This window comes from Peromyscus eremicus, chromosome 3 (assembly GCF_949786415.1).
Source record: "Peromyscus eremicus chromosome 3, PerEre_H2_v1, whole genome shotgun sequence".
Classification (NCBI taxonomy): domain Eukaryota; kingdom Metazoa; phylum Chordata; class Mammalia; order Rodentia; family Cricetidae; genus Peromyscus; species Peromyscus eremicus.
Genome location: NC_081418.1, coordinates 28,060,086 through 28,076,419, shown reverse-complemented (window position 1 = coordinate 28,076,419; position 16,334 = coordinate 28,060,086). Strand labels below are relative to the sequence as shown.

Sequence of the window (16,334 nt, the reverse complement as noted above, 5' to 3'; positions counted from 1 at the left end):
ACTTGTGTAAAGACTGTTTGGGCAACCATGTCATATCTTATGAAATTTGGGCTTACAGTGTCATGTCTACATGTCTACATGGGGAAACTAGATTTAACAGTTTGGAGGATATTCAAATATATACAACAGGACATGAAACTTACATAGGTCCAACTGATAAGAACATCAAAGTATAACAGTCCACCCTGTTATCAACTGTTGTTATTAAAAATAACTTAAACTCCATGTATCTGAACAAGTATAGTGTTACCAAGACAATCTGCTGCAGCCAGGAAGATCCAACCACATGCTCAGTACTCAAGTTAACATACCAGAACTCAGAGAAAAGTGCACATTAACTGAGCATATGACAAACCTGTATTTCTAATTGCTGTACCACCTGCATTTGCACTCGACATTGGGCGGTGCTTCGGTCATCCAACGCATGCTCATTGTTAAGGTGCCTAGGAAACACAAGACACAAAACAGAATTGTAAGTGATAACTAGTGCAGTCTTATGTGCTTGATTTAAAAAGTACTGCCTCTTCAAGGAACTTGTAGATCTTTCTGCATTTGGAAAGCAGAATGCCTTGAAGCCATAAAGAAAGAAGGTGAATGTGCTTCAATGTTCAGTGAAAATTTGTGTACTACAAAGAGACTCTTCAAATAGCTAAAAAGGTCATTGTCTCCAAGCTTATGTCATTACAAAGACATTTCTCCATCCACTTACAGAGCAGAAGTAGAAATCACGATGTATTTCACAGACTTTTACCATTTTCTCTGAAATGAATATCATGTGAGTGTGTGTGCATGTGTGATAGGCAATTCTCTATTTCATTTGTATTAAAAAGTTTGTTGTTTGCATGTTGATTTTCTTTTTCTTTTCTTTTCTTTTTTATAATTTGATTTAATATTACATATCAGCCACGGATTCCCCTGTCCTCCTTCCTCCTCCACCCCCTCCCCACAGCCTACCCCCAATTCCCATCTCCTCCAGGGCAAGGACTCCCCTGGGGATTCAGCTCAACCTGGTAGATTCAGTCCAGGCAGGTCCAGTCCCCTCCTCCCAGGCTGAGCAAAGTGTCCCTGCATAGGCCCCAGGTTCCAAACATCCAGCTCATATACTAAGGACAGGTCCCGGTCCCACTGCCTGGGTGCCTCCCAAACAGTTCAAGCTGATCAACTGTCTCACTTTATGAGAAGTATCTTACACCAGGATGTGGTGTGAATTATGTAAAAGTGGCTGATTTTTCCATAGAAACATCTATACCCACAATCAATGATAACTTTCTGTTACTATTACATAAAACACATTGGAAATTCAGAATAAAAATATTGATGCGTCATGTAAAGAGTCCTAATTGGGACTTAGCTCTAACATATATAAACATAGTTGAAGAGGTCATCCTAATGATGTGACTCTCATCTTAACATGCATGCTTATTGTTTTATATGAGGGCTGAGGTGGGTGTCTCCAATGCATGGTATCTTACTGTACCAAAAATAAACGAATACAGCAGCATTTTCAAGATGCAAAGAAATATTCAATAAAGTTTGCTTTGTAATTTATGATATATTATTTATTTGATGGTTTCCTAAATTAAGAAAGTAACTTTCAGATAATTCAGTCTACTTATGCAATGGGTAAATGAAGATAGCAATTTATGAGCCATAGAAAGGGAAAAGGTATATTGAATAAAACACATAATTAAGAATTCATATAATTACCTCTATATATTACAGTATTAAGATAGTTCGAAAGCATTTCTTATAATTCTAAGCATACTGAATTCAAGAAATAATTGTATTCCTTTTTTTACTTATGCTTCTTGAAGTGAACTAAGCAGAAATAATGCATGAACAGATGCATATGCAATACAATATGAAGACTTAGGGTGTCAGTGACTCATAGCTAACTTGTAAATAAGTGAGATTATCTGCTAGTAGGTCTATGTTCAGACATCAGAAACCTCTGCTCCTTTCCACCCCAACTTTGATAAATTAGGCCAGTTTGTTTTAACACCTTCTCTCTGATTATAGCAACAGACCTCCATGCATCTTGCTGTAATTGCCAGGCTTGGCTGATGATAAACTGTGGACTAAAATAGTGAGGTGGATCAGGTCAAGCTAGAGTTGTGTGCCCAGGGTACATGAGAGTTCCTTCCCACCCCTCCTGTCTGCTCTGACTCAGCTTCTGCAAGATCTGCTACAAACGTGTCTGTAATGAGGGCTGGAATCATTCAAGCTCTTGGAAGAAGGCATGGAATGTCAGAGTAAGTCAGGGGTTAGTGAGCAGCATAAAATGTCACTAATTTCTAATAAACAAGACATCATTAATAATTACTCTTCAAGGTTTCGTCCCCCAAATTTTAATGAACAATGAAGCAAAGTCCTAGCAGTATTAGCACAATAATTTGTTGCATCTTTAAGGTTTGGTATTGCTGTGTTTTTCTGAGATATATTTTTTCCACCATGAATTCTTGGGGAATACACACATAATTTATCCTGCAATCAGCCTAAAAGATGCATATTTTTAAATAAGCTATACATAAAGATTAGGATATAAATAGAGCATAGAAGATAAATAGATGATGTGGTTTTATCTGAATAGGTATATTCAGTATAACATATATTTTTGCATGAAATCACTTTTTAAAAAGAATTTTTATACTTGTTTACTTCTTAGAGATAATTAACTTATATTTATAGAACCAAGAAAAAAGCAAAAAATATTTGCATTATATACTTGGGTTTTAGAGACCTATTCAATTTATCTCTGCAGCTTTTATTAGAATAGAGACTGGAGACTACAATAATAGTCAATGAGGTTTTGTCTTGATTGAATTTTTCAGTGGAACACAAAAGAACCTTGCCATTAAAATAGTCCTTTATTCTCCTGTATGAAGGCGAAAGGTTTTTAAAGTGTTGTGATGTTCAGTAATGAGCCTCTATCTAAATTATCATTGGTGACAAACTCACAAAGCACTTTTCGAGGACACATAGTTATGAAATGCCACGGCTGCCACTTTCTTTCCTGTAATTATAGGCTAGCTTGCAGCCCTTCAATGATCATTTATGGAACAGCCTCCAGTGGATTACTGAGAACTTGAAAAACACATACATACCTCTGCCACATCTCCCTTATCCTTTCCTCGCTATTGTTTACCAGTGATATGTAAAATAATGGTGCCTATTCATTCCCCCTACTTAATTATGCCAATCAAAGTACAGAAATAGTGTCGGATATAAATACAAAGCAATAAGACCAAATAAATAGGCTAAGCATTAACATTAAATTATGAATTTATGTATTTATGACTATTTTGTGCTCAAATTATTCTCTTTTATGTTTTTATAACCATCTCAGGTACTACATATTGCTGTTCAAAAATTCTCTATGATTTATAAATCAAGAATGAGATAATACTGAAAAATGAGAGGTTTGGTGGATTTTTGCAGTCAGTGCCTAATTGCTGTTTCAAAATGCATATGCAAAGGGACATTTCATTAATCATTTAATCATGTCCCTCGCAGGAAGTTGGAACTAATGTTGCCAATACCCTTTTCATATGAATTCTCCATGATACCATCTTATGCAGTTGATATATTGCCTATGTCATAAATTATGGGTTCTTACAAAGGACCAAGTGGGACTGTTATCCCAGAAGATGCTTGTTAGAAAACCTTTATTAACTTTCTTGTTTAACTTATTGCTAGTTCTATTTCACAGCTTCATACTAGCCAACAATAATGCTTTCTGGTGGCAAAGGTCTGTAAATTACCCATGCAATCACTAACACCATTTCACAGGCCTGTTCTACTTCTACTGGTCTGCTAACAAGGCGATTACACACAAATTACTGAATGCCTATGAAATATTTAAATGCATTCTACTCTACTATGCATTAATAAGAGCAAAGCAAGCTCTGGAATTCTGGTTAGCTCCAGTCCCTAATGTCCCCTAATGAGCCTCTTACCGAGACTGCAGTTCAAACAGAGAGGTGAAGAAAAAATGCAAAGGGGGCCTTCAGAAAGGCAGCACTGAGCAAACATCGTGGGAGCCACTTCTAATTTATGGGTCACTTTATAGCTATATTGATTTTTGTTTTCAAAATGGAATAAATGATGTGGTCGACTGACGTTCTTTCAGAACTGCATTGCATCTGTGTGCCAGGTAGGTAGTGTGAACTATGGGGGAAAAACGTAAACAGACAGTCAAAGTCTTTCTAAAAACAATTAAGCAAACATTTCAGGAAGACAGAAAGTATGGGGGGAATCTTTGCAATTTATTTAATCTACAATTCTCTTCAATGAAGTTTTTATGGTTACAGATGCATGTGTTATCTTCAATTATACACACTGCAGATTAGCAATTCAATTTTAACCTCTAGATTTTTTAAATTCATTTAAAGTTATATAGCATTTTATAAGCTAAAAGGGGGGATGTGCTGAAATCCAATTGTCTCAGAGACCGTTCTAACAAAATGTTTTACTTGCATATCACTGGGGGTTGATTTATTTTGCATCAAGCTTTTTATGTTTAAGCACTGACAGGAGTTTAAATACAAAATGTTAGCTGTCACTATTCATTTAGCTGATTACGTGAGATGCCTTAGTTTTGAAAGATGTGGGCACTGTCACCAAAAGAAACAACATTCTGACAAGTTCAAAGAATGCCTTCTTGAGGTCATAATTTTGTAGCCATGCTGCCTAGTGAAAGACAAAGAAATAGACAATACACTCTAAGTAAGAACATAAATTTTAGAGTAGTTGGCTACAAGAGAAAGGAAACAAATTTTCCACTAAATAAATGAATCTGTTTCCACTGCTTTTTCTCCTGCTTCACTACAGTATCCAGCCTGAAAGCACCAATCACCAACAATCTTCATTCACGTTCATTGTTTAATTAATCTTTAGAATGCTGATAGGTACACAGAAAATTTAAAGAATACTAGCCATTGTTACTTTCACAAAGGACAGTATTACTGGTGCTGCATCTCACTCCACGTTTTGTTTGCTGGCACCTGTGCAGGCAAGTTCAAAACACTTGTCTGCTAACTGGAATGCTACACTCTAAACCTTTTGGCTTAGGCTTTGAAAGTCAATACATCTATATTCAAGCTGACGTTGGTGCAATGGGATGGTAATTAATTCTGCAGTCAAACTACACTAAAGTTTTGTCAGATGCGATTACACTTTGACATTTATAAGACAGTAACGAAGAAGTAGTATTAATGCTTTTAGTGATCTAGTGAGATCCTCAATTGCTGGTCAGAAAAAAAAAATGGTTAAGTTCTGTCAATTCTCACTTTCCTGTAAAATTTACAACTTTCTACTGAAAGATGTTAGCTTAGACCTTGTCCTGTATTTCTGATTATCTTCTATTGTCATAACAATCTGTATTAATTTTCATTTTTGCTCAATATACCCCACATGTTACTAAATATGTAGATAAAATAAAGTTCCTGAGGACAATAACATATGATTTCTGGGAATATATATATATATATATATATATATATATATATATATGATGACTGAACTTTTTCCTGAATAAATGAAGTACTTTATTAATAACAAATATTATTTCTTTTCAAATTTCTCATATATCTTTAAGAAAAGTCAATACTAGTTCAGGAAATATGTCAAATTAATATTTCACTTCAGTATAGTATACTGTCATTAACTAAGAACAAAATTTATCATGGACCTTTAATTTAGAGAATTTAAAGTATATCCTATAAAAAATGAGGTAAAAAAATACCTTAAAATCTACTGTCATTAGGTCTGTTATCCCTATAAAGTTAATGGCTAGAAAAGCAGTCAGTCTTTGAAACCAAACTTGATATGTAATTGAAACACAATGTTTTCTTAATTGTAATTTCTCTAATTAAAAATAAAGAAACCTGTGTGAATATGAAAAAGGACCATGGAGGATAAAACAGGAGTTCATATTCACCCACTTGCTGGTGATAAAAATTAAATACTTGAGATGTGTGAAAAATGTTCTTCATGTGTCATAAAGGAAACTGTTCTGAAAGAGAGTTATTCACTTTCTCTTAGAAAGTGAGCCAGATGTTAAGTAAAATATATTTAGAGCAAGAAAATACATATAATTAAGTAGTATTATAAACTCAGGTTTCATTCCTATGACACAGCATCAGTCACCTTAGAAACTACCCCAGTCACAGCAGATGATACACAGTAATGATGGAGATAAAACTATGAAAGTATTGTTAAAATAATTTATATCTCTACATTTTTTGTTTCAGCCAATTTCTTGTGGTAGTAGAAAAGTTCAACAAAGCTACCTAACAATTTTTAAATACCCTCCTTGCTGGGGATAGTATAATAAATTTTACCCCCAGAAAAATGGCAGCTCACAGTTGGTCTGGTGTAACAGACGTGTAAGTTTTCATTTGAGTCCATTTCTAAAGAGCCGTTGTGATATGTGAAGCAAATTTTCTCTTAATTGGTCTGAAACTATGAAAGGTTAAAGAAAATCTTCATGGAAGTCTTCCTGTAATCATTTATAAAGGTATTGTGATACCAAGTGCTTGCCTCGTTGTTAGGGAGCTTTGGCTCAGGACTCTGCAGTCAGTCTACCATTTGTAAACACATCTTTTTGATGTTTCTGCCAACATCCTGGCAACAAAGCAGTGCAATTTCAAATGAGCTAATTAACTTAATTGTTGATGAAGCATGAAACAGTTCATTCACCCTGTTAGCTGCACCATGACAACACAAGAGGCTGAGCCTGTGAAGTTACTCATCTCCATAAACCTGTCTGCTGCTCTCTGTTCAGATCTTTCCTGTACCAATACTGTGCGCAGAAAAATCATTCATGAATAGAGAACGTTCTCATCTGCAGAAGAACCCCTGAAGAAGCCTCAAAACTAAAATACTATAGGGAGATATAAAGGATGCACAAGGTTGGATTTTATATTGGAGGAATTACATAATCTGTTTTCCAAACATACCATCAAAAATGGCATAAGGTAACAAGGTGAGTGAAATGTAGCTGTTTCTTCAAATGTGAGACATCACTGATTTTCATTTTTAATTCTTGTTATTAGATGCCGTTATTGAAAGTAGAAATACAAAGTCTGCCACTTTAAATAAATCTATAAAATATGCCTATTTTATTACATTTAGAGATATTTTATGCTTATTCAAATCTTACATGAAACTATTATTAGAAATTTCAATTTTCAGATGGTGCTCTTTTACAAACCTGTCTCACCATCGTGGCAGGCTCATATTTCTATTGATTCAAAGCCTTTGAAATAATTTGCTAAACACTTTGGTAAAAAGATGAATATGACCTGTTAAGACTCTTGGTTTGACTTTTCCAGTCCACTTGTTGAAGCAAACTGAAAACTGAACGTGTTCTAGGATGGATTCGTCTTTTCATTCCTCCTTCATTTTTTGTTTACTTTACAGCAGTGTGCCAAAACTCCCACGTAATCTGCTTCCCTTCCCCATGAAAACTTAAAACCTACTTCAAAAACTGTCCAAAATCTTCACATATGCTTTCACAGCCCGGCCACTTGCAAACTCCATGACCATAGAGAGTGTGGGAGGCCCCAGTCTCCTCATGCGACGAGCTAAAGCAAGAGAACACAACGTCAGATTCATCTCAGAAAGCCATAATCGTTGCAGGCTGCTAGCGCCTGTCAGGTTACGATCAGTGACAAACAGGTCAAAACAGGTCAATTCAGCTCAGAGCAGTCAGAAAAATTTAATCGTTCTATTGAATAGTTCAACTGCCAAGGCTAGATGATGTTCCAATTAGAGGAGAAATAGAGCCAAAGATGACTGTTAATAAAGGAGGAAAAACTAAGAGTACTGTATAATATCATATGCTAATCCTGCCATATGACCTTACTGTAACATTTTACCTCTAAATAAAAAAATATATATATAACCTTATGTTATGGAGAGGGAAAAATGTATTTTAATGAAAGTCAAATGAAAAATCATCAGAATACTTTTGAAATACTTCTTTAAAAAGCAATATGAACATTAGAACCTTTTAAACTAATATTCATGTGTAAACCATACATACAAATATTCCTAGTGGCTACAGCTGATTTCAAAAATCCTGCTTTGGAAAGGTATCTATTATCAATATCCTAACATAATTATGGCAGGCATTTAATAAGTGGGTATTATATGAGATAGAGAGATCCTAGAAAAACTAACCTATTTCTGAAGTGTATAATCATCAAATTAATTGCAATTAAAACAACAGCATGAACGCATCCAGAGGCATATCATTCTGTAACAAAAACTAACATGAAAACCCACATGTGCTCAGATGAATGCAAGGAACATTACCATACTTTGGTCTACTGTTTTAAACAGTGCTGCAATTACTTATATGTTTCTTTGGAAAAAAATTATGGCAAAGTATTTGTCGCATTTAGGCAAATATATTATTACATGGCAGATAATTACCAATCAATTACATGTTCATTTGGGAGCAGGGCAGTCAGTGTGTGTAAAATTCTGTACCTACTCTTCATGTTTTAAAGCCGACTTTTCATTTTTAGATTATATGCTTTATGTAAGTTATTTGACAATAACTGATTTGATTTGGAAGTGATGTGTTTAAGAAAGTTAAATTAAGTCAGGAAAACTACCTTGATGTTCCTTTGGAAGGGCAGTTTTGACCCAACTAAGATGAAACACTGAGTTGGGAGGCTATCTCATACAATGTAACATTAGTGACAAAAGTCAAATTATTTTCCTGCATGCATTTTCAGTTAAATTTATTTTTAAAAACATCAATATGTATTCATTTTAACATATTTAATAATTACATCATGCCACAACAATAAAAAGCAACTCTGATCATCCACATTCTGGATTATATAATGTTCAGCTACTTTCTAATTTTTAAGTACACGTTTGAAATATGAACTAATATGTATATATTAAGGAGAATATGCATGTATGCACACATACTTAATTATTTGGAATTTAAAAACTGTTTTTCTTAAAATAGTAAAATGTTCTCATAACTCTTCAGGTAACTCACAATATGTTATTCAAATCCATCAATACAATCATTCCCTGAATACTCAGGGAAAACTGAATTTCTTTTGGCATGCTCCCCAACTATATCTACTATACTGGTGGCATTTAAAGTTCTTTTATAGTTTAAAATAATAAAAGGTCAACAATAATGATTTCTCCTTCACTTGCTCTAAATACGTTTTTGTTCCTGTTAGGTGCAAATTATCGTTTCAGTTTTACCAGATTGTGAAGATGAAATATGGATGTAAGCAGAGATTGCAGTGGATGAGATTTACCTGTCCCGCCTTGCATTCAGAACCGAAGACTGTCCATTCATGATGGAATGATGTGGTATTGGTGGTGATGCTTTGGAAGTGGTGGAGGAGGTAGTCGAGGAGGAATTGTTAGTCGTGAGGTCTAGCCCTCCATGCTTAATGCCATTGTCTTCCATACTGTGAACTCCAGTCACTTCTTTCCATAGCTGCTGAATCTCAGCAGGACTTAGGCCAGCTACAAAATGAAAGAAAGCCCCCTGATGTAATAGGTAACACTGAACATGATGGCCACGTATTTTTTGAAAGGATTAATGCCATCACCAACATTAATACATGAGAAAAACATTCTTGTACCACCAATATCAAAGATTTTTAAAACCAAATAAAAAGTTCTTTATTTAAAAATAACAATTAGGAAGTAGTACTGAGGAGAACAGTGTTGGGAAATATCTGGTTAAAAGTTACGTGTTCAGACTTGATTTATAGCTAGTATTATTAATGAGATAAGATTTTATAAATAACATATCAAAAGAAATGAAAAGCAAAAAAAAACCAAACAGATCAAGATGAAATAATAACATTCAACTTGGGGAAGGGGAGAGGGAGAAGGAGAGAGAGACAGAGAGACAGTCAGTCAGTCAGAGAGACAGACAGACAGAGAAAGAGATTTAGCAACTATCTGACCATAGAAGTCTTTTTCACAGAGGCTAACTTTGTAATTGAATTTCAGTTTAATCCTGAATAAACCAATATGGTTACCTCCATGGTTCATTTAAGTAGATGATACCTAAATCTTTCCTTCAGTTATTACTGGTTGATAGAAAACTCAACTTCTCACTTTAAACAATTTCCTGGATCAGATTATTTATTTTTTACCTCCTCATAAACAACAATGGAAATAGAAAAGCTTGTCATGGTCTTTAGATTTTGACTATTATCTTGAGATATTTGAAATATCTTAAATGATCATTGTTTACAAAAAGTGCTTACATGTGATCAAAAAGTTTAAATACATTAAAATTGCATAAAAATTTAAATTTAGCCCCTATCCGTAACCCAAATATTATCTCCAATTGATAATCACTTGCAATGGAAAATTAAGTTTTATCCAAGGTACATTCTCACCGGGGAAACAAACCACTTTTAAAGGCAGACCACATGCCCAGCAGTAGATGGCTTATTCAAAGGAACCCAATGGCAGCTTTGGATGTTCTTTGTCTCATAATGTTGTGCCAGGGCATTGTGTGTGTGTGCGTGCACATGCATGCAACTGTGTGCGTTTCTTGTATTTTTCTTTGGCTCTTTATTTTCTGCTTGTTCATTTTGTACCATTCCAATTTGTTTTATCTTATTTTATTTTGTTTTATTAATCCATAGATTCTTGTTTTCTATCCACGGACAGAAAGTCTGTGGATCTGGATAGGAGGGGGGAGTACAGAGATCCTGGGGGGAGTTGGACAAGGGAAAACCATGATTAGAATGTAGTGTACAAAAATTAATTTCAATAAACAAAAAATAAATAAATAAATCTAGGCAGACTTACTTAAATGAGTTTGCTATTAAAATATTTTATTAGGAAGAAAACATCAAAGTAACTAAATAAAAGCCTAGTTGCTGTGGGATGGTCTGTATGTCAAGTGTGTTGCTGATTGGTCAGTAAATAAATCACTGATTGGCCATTGGCTAGGCAGGAAGTATAGGCGGGACAAGGAAAAGAATTCTGGGAAGTGGAAGGCTGAGAGGGAGACACAGCGAGCCGCCATCAGGACAAGGAAGATGTAAGGTACCAGTAAGCCATGAGCCATGTGGCAAAATAAAGATTAATAGAAATGGGCTAAATATAAGAGTAAGAGCTAGACAATAACAGGCCTGAGCTAATGGCCAAGCAGTTTAAATAATGTAAGAGTCTGTGTGTTTATTTTATAAGTGGGCTCTGGGACTGGCGGGACTTGGTGGCAGGAGCTGGAGAGAAATTCTCCAGCAACAAATGGCGTCCAACGTGGTGGCAAGAGTTTCCACCTAAAAACTTAGAAAAAAGATTCTAAAACGGACCTAAAACAGCTTCCTAATTGTCTCTCTCAAATAAGCGGCAGCTGCCGGTTTGAGCTACTGGCGGGTTCCTAGTGTGTGCTCTCGACCTGCAGTATGGTAGGAATGAGGCCTCTGCAAGTAACACATTAAGCTATGTGGTGGATTTAGCCTTTGCTAGTACAAAACAAAAAAAAAGAAGTTTCTGGGCTACATGCTACTTTGGTAAAAGTGTAGACCCACTATTTCTGAGAGTTACGGCTCCCAGAGCTGGTGGAAAGCAGACCACCGCCATGTTGGGAAGCTGAAGTGGGCGGAGCCAGCAGCCACTGCCCCATTTCAGGCTTAGAAGGCTGCAGTTTAAAGCAATAGGCTCACGCTAATATAAAAAAATAAGCCACGTAAAGATGGCTACCACACAAAGAATCTGGATTATGTTCTCTTTGATATTCGTAACTGCAGAAAAACATTTGATTGTAAAAGCTGTTGAGTTATGCCAAAATGTATATTTTAAAGGTACCTTGACTTCAAAATTTGGATATAAGGATATGTTGCTTTGGAAAAGAGTCTCTGCTTTTGTTTCCACAGAAAGCCAGAGACTATGGATTTGTTCCAGATTAAGATACATCAGGTTTGACCAGCCAAGACCCCCTGAAAGGTCTCCAATGACACCATGGCCCAGATGACTCAACATCCAGAATGGTTCCAAGGCAACTGGCTCAGACGATACAGCCTCATGGACTACTCCATGATCCTAAAATTTTCTTCGTGTCCCCATAAGATACAGCACCCCCCTCCAGCAGGAAGTAGTAAGAGAAGCTACGCCCAAATTCCCAAATATACCAAGCTGGCTTTAGAGATGGAATTGGCTCACTCCCCCTCTAAACCCAGACATATTGCTCAAAAAAAAAAAAAAAATGGTTAAGAGATTCTTATGTCCCAAATCAGAAGAGCCCTCTGGTGTGGGACAGACAAAAACCAATATTTTTATTTAAAGCAGGTTGATTATAAATACAATCTCTTTCTAAAGAAAAAAAGGGGATAGTTTAGATATGATAGGATGAAAGGGTAGATTAATGAACCTACTTTTAAAGAGTAACAACTTGTTTAAAATGTTTTACATTGCTACAGATTTTAGTTTATTGATACAAATTTAAACTTAATTTTGTTATACTGTATATATATTTCTATTCTTGTTTGAGGTATTATGTTTATGTAACTCATTTAAAATTGTAATGGATAATTAAAAAATAGATTAATAGTTAGTCATCTATGATAATATTTGTAGCCATGTTAGTTAAGTCTTCTAGGTATACATAGTTATATTTCAGATAGATAGGTAGTCTTCAAACACTTCAAAGACCTACAGAATATGGCATTTAAAATGTTTTAAAAATTTAGACTTTTTGGACAGTGAGACATGTCTGCTCCTGACAGCACCGATTTACTTCAGAGAGGAGGATGGGCATCAAAGACACTCCATACAGAGTTTATCTTCACCTTGACAAAAATAGCCATTTGGGCAAGAAACTGTTCTTGCCTGGACTGCCTGATCAACTGGACATGCAAGACCCATACAAAGGTGACCACTGAACTTTGCTTGACAAAATGGTCCTTCAGGTTCCTGCTTTGCAGAGAAAACTGCCAGACATTCTACAGGACACAGAGAAAAGTGAATAAGAGACTCTAGGCCTGTGGGCTGAAGACAGATGCCCCAACTTTACAAGAGAACTTTGAATGACTGTCCAGGCTGCCAGCTGTCTCTGTCTACCCTACAAGACTCCTAAAAGTTGCTTACATCCTTCTCCATTTCTCAGGTAGTATTATATCCTTCTGAGGTCTTTGATGTGGTTAAAGACTAGATACTTACAATTTTCCTTAGTTATAATAAAAGATAAGTTAGATATAAAACCTTAAACTTACAAATATAAGATAGATAGGATCTCTTCTTTAATATTGTAACTGTAATTCTTGCTTGATAATTGTTTTGTTATATGTAATTTTACTATGTTAAAGTTAAAACCTTCCTTTTTAAGAAAAGAAAAGGGGAAGTGCTGTGGGATGGTCTGTATGTCAAGTGTGTTGCTGATTGGTCAGTAAATAAATCACTGATTGGCCATTGGCTAGGCAGGAAGTGTAGGCGGGACAAGGAAAAGAATTCTGGGAAGTGGAAGGCTGAGAGGGAGACACGGCGAGCCGCCATCAGGACAAGGAAGATGTAAGGTACCAGTAAGCCATGAGCCATGTGGCAAAATAAAGATTAATAGAAATGGGCTAAATATAAGAGTAAGAGCTAGACAATAACAGGCCTGAGCTAATGGCCAAGCAGTTTAAATAATGTAAGAGTCTGTGTGTTTATTTTATAAGTGGGCTCTGGGACTGGCGAGACTTGGTGGCGGGAGCTGGAGAGAAATTCTCCAGCAACACCTAGTGAAGGAAGTGATACTATCTTTTTAATTACTGTCATTTATTGAACACATAATATATTCTGAAGCTTTATCAAATGCTTTATATTCCTGAATTCAGTGAACCTCACTGGTGGTCAGGGCTCATAATTTACAGGTGAGCACAATGTTCACTTGCCAATGGGCCTTAGCTCCAAATGTTGTGTTCTGCAATACTATGTGATTCTGCCTCTGATATAATATAATGCTGGAATAATCAGCATCTCAACCAATATATACCAAAAGCTGTAGTGATGGTCATTTGTCAAAGGATGTGTGGAGAAGTGTTCGTAGGAGGAGAAGGAAAACTAGAGCAAGAAAACAGAGATGCAGAAGAAGAGAGTGAACACTCTTTTCTCTAGCCATGTGTATGAAGAAGCCACTGGTCTATGGATAGTGATAAATAGCCAGTAGCCAGAATTGTCACTGTTCCAGTTGTAACTTCTTGCCAAATTATACCTCACAGTGGTAACACTAAATTGCTTTGCATGTGATAAGTTCAGATCTTGTCAGTTTACCCAAAGCTATCATTTTGGTAATTCTGGATCCTTAATATTTGAAGACACAATCTCAGATAATAGGAAAAACATGATAATCTGGCTTTCTAAACAATTTTGGAATAACCTCATTTTCTGTTTTTTTTTTTTTTTTAAAAAAACGTGGTTTTCTAATGATATATGTCCTTTTTTGTTGTATAGGAAACTTTTATGTAAAAATCATTAACTTTGCTATAGTAGTAGCATTAACTCAGAATCATGAACCTTTTTGGACCGTAACTTTTTATGACCACTCTGAATGTGTTAGGCGTCCTAAGAGCACAACCCCAGAAGGAAAACTCTTCCGTTTCAGCGTCTCCATCTCTTCTCTATGCCACATTGCTGCTTCCGTGTCCGTCGCCCAACTGCAGTATAGACGGCCCCAACAGCTTCATGTTCTCCTCTCACTTTCACTGGACTTGAATGATATGAATTTGTTCTTCATATAGAAGCCACACATGATCGATTTCAAGGTAAATTAGGTCATGTCCATTCTCATTCAAAGCCCCCAGGAGTCTGTTTGAATGGTTAGATACAAAGCAAAAACAAGCAAAGAAAAAAAACAAAAAACAAAAAGCAACAACAACAACAAAAAAACAACCAACCAACTGAAAACCTAACCTTTCCTGTGGCCAGAGGCATTGGTCTTCTTTGTCTTGCCTGCCCTCAGCTGTCACCCTCTCCATATTTCTTCACATTGTCGCCATCTGCTGCCTTTGCAATGCTTCAAACATTCACTCTTCTTCTGGCCTCTGCTCTGGCTATTCCCAGAGCCACTGATACTTTCATTGAGAATATTCCCAAGGTTTTTTCCTTCCCTTCATTTAGATGGCTTGAAAAACAACTCCTCTGAAAGTCTTTGGCCATAGTAGCAACCAGTGTCTTCCTCCTCCTTGTCTTCCATCATTCCTTGACTGCTGGACTACTTTTATTTAAAGAATGTTAATTAGCTTCTAAAATTATGCAAAGCCTGGTCTGTCCATGGAGCTATGTCTCTTTCTGTGTCTCCCTCCCACTCTACCCTTGTCTTCTCTCAGGCTATCTCATTACCACAGTGTCACTCTACTAAAGTTTGTTTGACAAACAAGATCAGGTTTTCCTTTTTGTCATGTTCCACTGCCTTGAACAGTGCTGGATATATCTGTGGTAAAGACAGTTGATGTCCTTGTTTGCAATGGAGTAATATAGTTCTTGAAGACCTGCTGATTACCATATTGAAGTCTGGTTGCCTTTAAAGAGTATCTTATGTACAAGCATTGCTGTAAGATCAATGTCTGAAGAGCTACAGATGCTATTGGTGAAATCTAACGTACATTGAGTCACTAATAACATTTGGCATCCTTATTGATGACAATATCTTGAGAGACTACAGTAGTTAATGATGTTATTAATATTTAGTTTATGGGATTTGTTAGTAATTTGGTTAATATTAGTATTAATTTGCAATTTGAATGGTTTTCATGGCACTATTCATTTGTATAGAACTTACTGATATCCTTATGCAATGAAAAGCTGACAAATGATAGGTGCTTAGTAGGACCCCAAAAAGATTTGATAACTAACCTACTTATCACGCAAGCACTGTTTGTTAGTTAAATGCAGAAAAAAAGTGGTTCTCAATTATTAGAGAGAAGTGGCACAGAATAATACAAGTAAGGAGACAGTGGTTACCAAATGAACTGGCCTATTACCACAGTCTCAGGTTATTAAAAACAAAAACAAAGCAAAACAAAACAAAAAAAAAAATGCATTGACCACAAGTCACAGCAGTGCTGTGGGATGTTCTGTATGGCAAATGTGTTGCTCTGACTGGTCAATAAATAAATCACTGATTGGCCAGTGGCCAGGCAGGAAGTATAGGTGGGACAAGGAGGAGAATAAAGCTGGGAAGTGGAAGGCTGAGTCAGAGAGACACTGCCAGCCGCCACCATGACAAGCCGCATGTGAAGATGCCGGTAAGTCACGAGCCATGTGGCAAGGTATAGATTTATGGAAATGGATTAATTTAAGCTGTAAGAACAGTTAGCAAGAAGCCTGCCACGGCCATACAG

General features: G+C 36.1%; 1 protein-coding gene across 2 annotated transcripts in view; it reads right to left on the bottom strand.

Moving 5' to 3' along the window:
• The window catches only part of Foxp2 (forkhead box P2), a 246,314-nt gene that overhangs the window by 36,614 nt on the left and 193,366 nt on the right, over positions 1-16,334 (bottom strand). For both annotated transcript variants that reach the window (XM_059257390.1, XM_059257392.1), the window contains 3 exons: positions 9,297-9,510; positions 7,482-7,586; positions 356-443 (listed from right to left, as the gene is read on the bottom strand). In XM_059257390.1, the coding sequence (XP_059113373.1) occupies positions 356-443; positions 7,482-7,586; positions 9,297-9,510 (407 nt within the window). The remainder of the gene's footprint in view (positions 1-355; positions 444-7,481; positions 7,587-9,296; positions 9,511-16,334) is intronic.